General features: G+C 41.9%; 1 protein-coding gene across 1 annotated transcript; it reads right to left on the minus strand.

The window, feature by feature from the left end:
• Window positions 1-2,025: 2,025 nt before the first annotated feature.
• On the minus strand, window positions 2,026-9,242 carry FAM107B (family with sequence similarity 107, member B). Its single transcript, XM_010023316.1, has 3 exons — window positions 9,053-9,242; window positions 4,618-4,771; window positions 2,026-2,752 (listed from the first exon to the last, which is right to left on the minus strand). The coding sequence occupies exons 1-3, from the start codon at window positions 9,178-9,180 to the stop codon at window positions 2,636-2,638; spliced, it is 399 nt and encodes a 132-aa protein (XP_010021618.1). The 5' UTR covers window positions 9,181-9,242; the 3' UTR covers window positions 2,026-2,635.
• Between the last annotated feature and the right edge of the window lie 1,725 nt (window positions 9,243-10,967).

The raw sequence follows: 10,967 nt of genomic DNA on the forward strand, positions 1-10,967 counted from the left end.
TCTTACTTGAGCAGCTGCACAGGACACTTCTGGTGTGACTAGCTGACCACCCATGGGAGGGTTGCCTGTTCTAGCCCAATCCTGACTTTAAAGACAAGCTTTTGCCTGTCAAATCGACATGAAGGTGGCCGGGATTTCTAGACTAAAGGGTCAGCAGGATTCAAAGATGTTCTAACACACACGTTGATGTTCTGTTCACACAGAGAATTAATTCCAACTGAAAACAAAAACCTACGGCACGCTGTATGTACAAGGGAGTTTTCTGGCCTCCTGTGTTTCAGAAAGAGAAACTCTACCCTGAATCACAAGCTAACATGGAGAGAAAGCAGAATGCCTTCAGCCTTGAGGGGCCTCACCCAACACACTCCCTGAAGCCAAGGAGAGGTCCTCGTCCTCCGTTGACTCCGGTGCCACTGGGATTATGCCAACTTCATTTCACTGTGCATGCATGGTAGGGTTGCCATGTTCACCAAGGGGAAATGGTCTGCTCAAGCCAGAGGAGGGTTTCCTCACCAACTTCTAGACAATTCCATACTGAGCAGAAGGTTAATTGTGGGGTGGAAAGCAAGAGGCATGAAGTCTGGTAGGCTGGGAGCGCCTAAGATAGATAACACACGAACGTGGCATGGAAGGCTTGTGTATAGTGCTGTCTCAACAACATGAAACAAACTCAATCAGTGCAAGTGTTTGTGCTGCCAGAAAGGAAGAACTTCTCCTTCCAGAAGAAGGGAAAAAGAGAGGGGAAGAACCTGCAGCACTCAGGGTGTTCCTTTGTAGAGAAAATACATGGAAGAGTCTTACATTTGGCCTTTGTCTGTTGTATGTCCATAATCTGAAGAGTCTGGTAGACCAGATTTAATCTTCTAGATGTGAGTCATGCTGCAAGTCTAAATCAATGGCAATCCACTTATCACAATTCAATTTACTCTCAATCTGATTCTGTCCTCATAAAAAACACCTGGATCTTGACAACTGGAAGTCTGTATCTAGGAAACACTTCTAATTGTGAGCATTTTGTCCCAAGTGTTATGCTGAAATTGAATTTAAACCATCCAGTGCTTACAGGAAAGGGAAAAGGAACTGGAAACAAAGCAACAAACCCTCCACCACCACCTTTACAACACAAACATGCCACTCTTGATATCAACAGAAAGTGTTCTCAAACAGTTATATGGAATGTAATTACAAAGTAGAAATTATTTTGTTTAGCATCCTAAAGCAAAGACTAGGATTAGATCCTCAGGTGATAGGGATGAACACAGGTTCAGTGAGAGCTAGGACTGTGCCAAGCAAGGAAGATGAGGATTTCTCCCCTCAGATTCTGAAGATAAGATATCTGTACCCATTCACACCAGGTAAGAAATCAATTCTATAATCCTACATGAGTAATCTCTTCCCCTCTCCTCATCCCAGGCTTTCCTGGATGACTAGTAGTCATAAGCATGAAGGATCAGATTATTCCATCCCTGTGCAAGCTGAGCAATATCTAATGGCAAGTCACAGGGGCAATTTGTGGAAAGACAGAAAGTGACAGAATTGGACCCAAAGACTCAGTGGTAACACGCTTCCCTTCTTTCTTGAGGCTAAAGAAAGGCTGGGGTAAAATGAATTACATTTTATGCCTCACTTTAGGGAAAAAAATAAATCCATCTCAGTAGATACTAATTATCAGTTTGGTCTGGCTTAAACACCGCTCTGTTGCAGAAACCGCACCAAGTTCCTGCAAGCAAAGAGCACGAACTGATGACAGATCAGTCTCCTGATTGCAGTTCCAGCAGATGAGTTTAAACACTACCAAGTAATGCGTTAACACTGTCCTTAGATCAGCATGTCCTTGGAGGAGAAAGGCCACGACAGCAAGTAGAAGATAGGTTATTTTGCATTGAGAGGTAAATTCACAGGTAGCACTGCACAGGCCTGTACACAGCAGTGTAAGTTTGGAGATAGAGATAAATCAGCTTCTGGGTTCTCCCTGGTGAGAGGATCATCAGATTTCTGCTCTTTCATAGCCCAAATTCTATATGCCAAACAGGGAGAAATGGGATTTAAGGCTGCTTAATTTCTCACTGCTGGTGAATTTTAAGCATTCTCATCTTGCCTACACCTGCCTATCCTAGTGGGGATGGGCATCAGCAATCAACATACCTCATATCCCTCCAGATCTGATTGAAATTCCAATAAACACAAATTCTTCTAGGATATACAAGGTCTAGATGGAGAAAATCTACCTGCACAGCAAAGCTTTGTAAGATATCACAGGAGGATTTTTGTTCTGTTTTAAAGCAAAATATGATCTGTGTATCTCCACTAAACTAGGATCACAAGAGATAAAGCAGTGCAACACTAAAGGAGTTTCTCTAGTATCCCTGGTTGAAATCTCTGAGTAAGCACATCAGACTGGTCCATGACACTGAACTGACAAACGGGCTCCTTGTCCATTGATCTCAGGACTGCATTTGGCAAGTCGATCTGTTTACGGTGCTGTCTTTTTAATCCACACGTCCCAGGAATTACAAATCTCATCTTCAGGAGGTGTCAGCTGGATGCTGTTATTTTCCTCTCGAGGGGCAAAACTGAGACAACTTGCAAAAGCCTCTCTCTGCAGGAAAGCTGGAAGTCTTAGCAGGCGCTGGCTCTAGGAGTCTGGTGCTTCTGTTGCTTCCTGGACCGTCCTCCTCAAGTTGCCCTTGACTTTGACAAATTCAGGTGCGTTTTCCTGCTCTTCCTGCATCTTCTGTTGCTCCAGTTCCAGCTTAAAAGTGAATCACATGGGAAAAACAGAAGTATATAAAACAGATCATTGAAATACAAGACAAAAAACCTAAAGGTTTCAATAACTGGCCACGCAGAACGCTTTAAACTGCGTCCTTTCTTCCTCTCATGCAAAAGATAAAGTTGCATTTCTTTAGGAGTATCTTCTCTCCTAAATGATAGCTCTTTTTAAATCCTTGGCTCTAGCTCATTCCACATGTCCACAAACTCTGCAAGCCGAGCACAAAACCAAGGGGAAGCATTTCTGGAGAAATTCCTGGACATCTTCATTAAAGAAGCAACAATAATTCCCATCTCTGGCTTTTGCAACAGGACAAGGAAGAATGTGCCTTGTGGGAGAACACATGCCAAGAGCTACTACTGAGCACACTTGCAGGATTTATTTCTGAGTGTCTAGGTATGGATTTCTGTATCGAACGTGAGCCTCCTTTGCTGTGTCTGTTTTGTCTATCACAGAAAGCAATAATGAGAAAGAAAAATCCTCCTTGGCCCTTGGTTGTTCATTTTTGAGAGCCCATTCACTGGCATTTTTAACCCAACTGGAGCTCCTGCCCATGCAGACACTTGAAATTACAATGTGAGTAACTACTATTGGGGCAATATTACTGTAGTATGCTGTACAGTGCCCATAGAGAACAGGGCTTACTTCACACAGAACAGGGATTGCTTAGCAATCCTCAGTGAAGGCAGAAAGCTGGCAGAAAGGAAGCAACAATCCTTCAGAAAACTAACAAAAGCTCCTCAAAGAGGCTTTTGTTTTTTAGCAGACCAAGGTCTCCCTGATTAATGGGGACCACATACAGCTCACCTAAATAATCTCTCCTTTGTCTCTGGCTCACTGGGAAGGGACATATCTTGTTACAATAAATCACGACAACGTTCCTCCATGAGTAGTGTTGTCAATTAATGCCCTTCCTATCATGTTTACAGAGTCGCAACATTGTTTGCAATGGGCAGGCTTTTCCTCTGCTAAAAGAGTTTTCTACTCTACCTATGTCCTTGGATGGCTCAGTTTCAAATCAAATCTTCCCACAAACTGAACCATTTGAAGCTGGGCCCTTAAGAGCTGAACGGGAAAGTGACAGGATGATACACTTAAAACCCACAATCAATTGATTTCCATCGACAAAACCAGGAGATACTGTTGTAAAGCATTCATTTATTTAAAACCAAACACTGCATCAGCACAGTGACTTCTTTGATGAGGCGTTTGGTTCACTGTAGAGGTATTTCTTTGCAGGTACTTGAAGTGCCTTAAGAGGCACAGACACACTTGGCTGGCCCTGTGCCTAGCAGTAACCTTCACCACAATGAACTCCATTTCCACATCATCTCCTTACCCAGGGCTGGAGGATCTTCCCCTTCATTCAGAAAGAGCAATGGGCTCACACATTTTAAAGCTACAAAAGATCTTTTAAAGTCATCTAGTTTCTTATGCAACCCAGGAGAAAAAACCAATTGATCTAATTCACTAAGTATCCACCAGTTTTGATGCACTACAGCCTAACAGCCATTCTTAGTGGGTTGTGTCGTCAGACTGTGAATGTTGACTAGTTCACCACAGTCTCAATGGTTGAATAAGGTAGGTCAGTGCTCCACACACATTCCTGTTGCCTGATGCAGGATTCATTTGACCAAAGGCAGACACCATAGAGTTCCTATATAGTAAGTAACAACAAATAGGTAATCACCAAGTGTGATTTGACTCATCCTAAAAAGATATCTGCATTTGATCAGAGGAAATGTGCCAGAAATCAGCTGCTGCTTCTTTCCTGTCTGCAAAGAGAGCCTCAAGTGTGTAGCTCAGATGTAGATGAATAAAAGTAGTCTTACTGCCCATCTTACCTGCTCCAGTTTCTGCTGCCGTTTCAGTAGCTCTATTTCCAGGTCTGATTTCTTCTTTTGTGCTTCCTCTTCTTTTTGTTGTTTAATAACTTGATCTCGTTTCCTTTTCTCCATCACCTTCTGTAGCTCTGGTTTGTTCTGAGGTGCAAGACCCCTGCAAATTCAATGGGAGGAGTGGTGGTGGTGGGGAAACAGGGGAGAAAGAGATCAGGTTTAATCAGCAGAAATTCACATAGGATTGTGTAGGCAGGTTTTATAAAGTAAGGTAGTTGCCTATTTAGATATATTAGAATATTAATAATTACTTAAAAGGAAAAAAAACATACAGACCTGGTTTCTAGGCAAATTCCTTAAACTAGAATTTAAGCCATGTTATTACTGAGGGTATTTCCCTTTAACATGCATGCTAGTGTTTCTCCTGTATAATTCATTATTTTGACTTTAATCTTTAGTCTTCCCTCTATCCCTCTCAATTTTAGAAGAACAGATTAAAAAACGCATCACAAATCAAGACCAGCAGAGCCAGAAACAAATTTTGGATAAAAAGCCTTCTCTTGCTGGCTGAAAACTTGGGGACATGGTGTTCAGACAGTCCTATGCAGGGTATTATGCCCACAGAAGTTTGCATGGACAGCACTAAAGAGTGGTCTCCCTCTGGATTTCACCACGCTGCTCTGGGAACCCTGGATTCTGCCCTTGCTTGAAAGTGTGAGAGCTGTACCCATGCCTGTTTGTGAAGCTATTTCCAGTGCAAGCTGCCAGGCTGCACTCAAAAGAGCCTAAAGACAACACAAATCCAGAAGAAAAAAGTTGCAGTCACCTTGGAGACCAGACAAAGGCTGGAGGATTCTCCCTCTCACAAGGCTGTAGGTACTACATCAAGTGCATGTTTCAAGTCTGCTCAGAACAAATTGCTTTCCGAGCCAACTACTCTAAAATGAGAAAGCTTACTCTTTGGGAAGATGCATGACTTTATTTATACAGGCACACACAGAGATGCACACTCACCCCTACTTATTTTTGTGACTTCAGCTATTTCTTTTCTGTCTGTTATGCTATCATGTCTTCAAGGTTTGTTATGTTAAGATTCAAAGCTCTCCCTGTTATTCAGGTATCAGCGTCACTTAAGTCAGAGCAGAAAGATCCCAAATATGCCTTCTTTATTGTTGCCTTCCCTGTGAAGACTATTATGTAAGAACATCCAGCATTAAGTTTAACATCAACCATTTTTTATTTCAACTTTAAGAGCTTCTCAATAAGCTTTCAGAAAGCTGCTTTTCCCCTTCCCTACGTGCTACACATCTGTGGCTGCCCGATTCTTCCATAATATGTGTATCTGACAGCATGTCCAATACTACATTAAAATGCCATTTTATGGTGACATCTGTGAATGACTCCATATATTATGCAACACACGTAGCCCTGTACATACCCTGACAACAAAATCAAATATTTAGCGACACCAAATGCTGTTCCCTCTTTCTCATAATAAATCTCATGGCCTGAATGCAACAGAAGCTGTGAGATTGTGTTCATATTTAATGTTTCATGCTATTTTAATTACAATTTAACACATAAAACTTAAGTCAGGCAGAGAAAAGCTGGAGTGATTTTTGTATTACTACTACTACTGGATCACTGAGAGCTGAATCAGTGGAAACTTCCATGTTGGAAATTAACAATTCAAGGCAGCCACAAACCAGAGGCAAGCTGCTAAGTAACATTACTCGTTCCTGCTTTTATTCAGCAAGGTTGCAGCATAACAAAGCAGAGGCACAATGATTTCATGTGCTGTAGCTATAATAAAGGGGACCCACAGAAGTAAATACAACCTCTCAGTCAGTGGGGTTGGTAGTCAGAGCTGTAATGTCAATCATATGTGAAAAGGAAAAGCAACAAACAGGCAGCTACTGGATTAACTGGGAGTCTTGTAACACCTCCTAGTGATTGTTCTGGTTAAAGAAATAGTCCTAAAGCTTTGATGTAGAGTAAGCAAAGCGTGCTAGAACACAAGTTGGGTGTTAAAACCTCTGGAAGGGACAGGGTCAATAATCTGCAGAGATGAGGCTGACTTCTAATAAGTAAAACCAGCTTAAGGTAAGTGACCAGTGCCTTGAGGCACCACTACCTGGATCTTTGTTTGCCCCAAACAACTACCATTTCTGCAAGTAAATAACTGTATCAGTTCAACTGCTCACAGTAGGCAAGGAGAATGATCAGAGCAGCACTGGCTAGTATCTTCTAAGATATCTCTCTACAACGACCTGAAAGGAGGATGGAGCGAGGAGGTGCCTGGTCTCTTCTCCCAAGTAACAAGTGATAGGACCAGAGGAAACAGCCTCAAGCTGCACCAGGGGTGGTTTAGATTTGATATGAGGAAAGACGCCTTCACTGCAAGGGTTGTCAGGCACTGGAACAGGCTGCCCAGGGAAGTGGTGGAATCACTGTCTCTGAAAGTGTTCAAAACCATGTAGACGAGGCCCTTAGTGACATGGGTTAGTGGTGGACTTGGCAGTGCTGGGGTAAAAGTCGGACTTGATGATCTTAAAGGTCTTTTCCAACCTGGCTGATTCTATGATTCTAAGATCCAGAAATGGCTGTTTAGAGCTGACTGCTCAAAAAGCAAAGCTGCTGGTGCCTACAGAGTCTTCACAACAAAATAAGGTGCTTGTTAAGCAGACTTCTACAAAAGCACTAAAAGTCCTCCATACACATGACAGATTGCAGTAACAAAGCAGAGCACAAGCCTAATACCTACATTACCAAAAAGCCTCATATCAGAGCCAGTACAGTGGCATGAAGCACAAAAAGACTAACCCTCTTCTCAAAAACACCAATTTTTTTCTGCTGGTGGAAACCCTCAATATAGTTCATTTCTGTGCCAATAAATAGGAATCTAAAATTAACAGCTGCAGCTAATCAAAATCTCACAATAAGAGAAGATGGGTATTGAGGGCTGCACAACTCGTCTGCGTAATAGGATATTCTCCCCACAAGAAAAGAGCTCCATAACTATTTAAAAGAGCTTTATGCTTTCATAAACTTAGAAGGAAAAAAGAAATAGCCTTAATTTATTGCAGCCTCCACATCCTTTAGAAATAGATCATAAGTTGGGAAACTTTGACTATCTTTCTTTCAATGACTATAAACTTCCTGGTGCTAGGAACTGACTTTGATGTTAAATCTCATTAATGAAAAATAGGACAAACACCTATTTAGGCCAGTTTCTTCCAATTCAGTTGGTATTCTGTAGAACATTTCTACTCCATCACTGAAGAAAGGCTGCATTGTCTATACAATACATTTGGAGTTAAGTATCTAAGCCTAGCTTTTGTGAGGATTTTACTATTACAAGTAGAAATACACCTTCTCCCCTCAAAATCCTACCCTGCCAGAGAGGAATTTTATAATGTGACTCTTCCTGCCAAATAGATAAATCCAGTTGTGCTGGACTAGCCAAAGCAATAGCTTCCTCCTCTCCCTTCTCAAGGTCCTGGTCTCAACCAGCAACTTGATTCTCAAATGCACTCTGAAATACTGTTATTTCCCTTCTGTTTAGTGGATTCCCACGCCCTTGCGTTTGGAAAGTCCATTTTGGGTGGCTTCTATGCACCAAATCACTGGTTTACATCACAGTGAGTTTCTGTTTGTTTAAATGGAGGAGCAGCAATAAGCTTGGTGGCTTTTCCTCCACTGTGTGGCCTGGTGGCTGTTTTCTTTCTGCATTTTCTAAATGAGTCTTACATTGTTGAAGAGATTTAATAAGAGAACTTCAGCTATCTCTGGGCCAAGTGCCTTTCTCTCTGAAGTTGATGAAATCAAGTTCCAGTTATTTATATCTCTAAAAGCAATATACAGAGCAACAGCTGTGCATCCCATCCCAGAATGAAAGAAGTAGCATTTGCATAACACACAAAGAAACACTTGTGCAGCAGTGGAGCAGGCATCAGACTGTCATACCATGCTGCAAGAAAGAGCATGTAAGGAGAGAACAGATTCATCTGAAATACAGGATTTCTTTGATTTAAAAGTGGCCCCATAAACTGGGAATGGTGAAAAACCCACAGATTTTATCATCCTGTTGGTAACTGATAAAGTACTTGACAACATTTTGCTAAATTAAGAGTTCAAGACAAATTCCAGTGCCCAGGTAGCCCGTCTGAAATGTGACAGGGGAGAACTGAACGGCTTCCCCTTGAAACTGACCCTCTGTGAGTATTCACAAAACTAGAATGAGAAGTCTTTTAAAACAAGCTTTTGGAGAGCAACTGAGATTCCAACACAAATAAATGCCACGGTTAAGAATCAGACTCCTTTCATCTACAAGATGTGAACCAGCTGCTGAGTTTTGGGTAGAATGTCATTTTGATGAAACTAAAACTCAAGCTGTGTGTTTGGGGCGGGAGGGTGGCACAAGTGGTTTTTAGACTCTTACCTTTTCTGATTCATGAGCAGTTCTCTATGGAGATCTTGATGATTCCGGGATGACTTCACAGGATTAATTAATTTCTGAGGTCTAATTAATTCAGGATTGTCATCATCTATGTAGTCTGGTTCAGCCATAATCTTTCTTGGAATGGGATATGGATCTTTGGGTTCAGTATCCTTGTTCACAGTATCTGTAAAACAATGGCAAAGCTCCAGTAAAGCTCCACTGAATGACCTTTTAATAACGTATTAAAACATAAAGGCAGCATATTATACTGGTAACAGTTATGCTTTTCCTAGATTAATTTTGCCTGTAGTAAGTAAAGGGTCTCAGAGCAAACATCCATAGCATCTAGACAGTAATTTCACACCAATGTCATCTCCAACAGCCTTCATCCCTTGACTTGGAGACACAGATTCCCCCTGTTTTAAGAAGGACTGGACAAATAGTCGAGGTTAAGTGTGAGAAGAAGAGCTCTATTGATTTTAATAAGCCTACTCAGATGAAGGATTTTTAGATCAGCAATACTGAGACCCTAAAGACATTTTAAATACTGACTGTACTAAATACTATGAGTATGTACCAAACTATATGAAGTCTCATTTTCTGCCACCACTCCCATGTCAGCTATGGGGAAAACACCTTCTGTGGATAAGCTCTAAACCGCAGCGTGCTGAGCAAAAGCTTCCATGTGGAAATTGCCAGAGATTGCTGGGATGGGGGACAGAGTTTTGAGTGGAAAGGTAGAGGAGGAAAAGTTGGGTGAGGTTGTGTTCTAAAGACCGTATTTCACTGACAATCCACTGATCTGATGGTGATGAAGTCTTGATGATTTATATCAGCTGGAAATCCGGGATTTTCCTAGCCTGTTATAGCAAATGTATCTATATACCAAACCACAACACTTTTAATCAACAGCTGACAAGGATTGTTTTCAAATACTTCATATGTGACCATTCATACTCCCTTCCAGTGAAAAGCCTCAGTCACAAAAAGCTCAGCATCCAAAACAAAGCACATTCAGAGCACTTCTGCCTCTGTTTGCTGTTGTGGAAACCTGCACAACTGCCGAATCTGCAATTATCAGTTTAATGAAACACTGGCCCCTCAAACAGACCCCAAAAAACAATCTCACAGCATGTGGGTTTACTGAGATGAATCAATGGGACATGAAAGAAAAGGCAGGAGACCTCCATTAGCCTGAGTGCCAGAACAGCTGAATGCTGCACACTGTATGTGGAGAGAATCACTGGGATTTGCCACCTATTTTCCAGCAAAAGCTGAGTACGTGCTTTAATTTATACCTCACTGTTTGAACCCCTCCCTCCCTCTCTCACTTCACAGGCTGTAAGCCCTAAAAATTCAGTCTCAGTTTAATCCCTAAACTATTCTTTTTTTCATGAGGAATCTCATATTGTTGCTCAGGTCTGATTCAAAATCCACTTGATACAGTGGAAGGCTTTCCACTAACACTTCAGTACATTAATACTGGACCACCATCACCCTGCTTGGGCCACATGTACAGATAACGAAGCAAAACCACAGGGTTACGTTTCCAGAGGATGCAGGGAAGCCCCTCTGGATTTGAATGTGTTCCGTGGACCTGACATAGTCCTTTCAGCTTCCTTGTTTGAATGGGTGATGTGAACTGTGTTTTATTGGTGCTCCATCTCCCACACCAGGATTCTATGGAGCAAATGCGATGAGAAACAGATTACACCTGCGTGAGCTGCTCTCAGGGTGGGCTCTGCATTAGTTTTTCAAGGCAAGTTCTGCTGTAGCATTTTTGCATTCTGTGGGGTACCAGTTCTCCCAAGGACCTCTGAAACTAATTGTTCACAGTTCAAAACTGTGTAAGCATCTTGCTGTACATGGCATAAACCTCTTACTGACGTGGCTCATGCGATAAAAATACTTCTCC

The sequence above is a fragment of the Nestor notabilis genome, unplaced genomic scaffold (genome assembly GCF_000696875.1).
Source record: "Nestor notabilis isolate BGI_N333 unplaced genomic scaffold, ASM69687v1 scaffold14670, whole genome shotgun sequence".
Taxonomy (NCBI): domain Eukaryota; kingdom Metazoa; phylum Chordata; class Aves; order Psittaciformes; family Psittacidae; genus Nestor; species Nestor notabilis.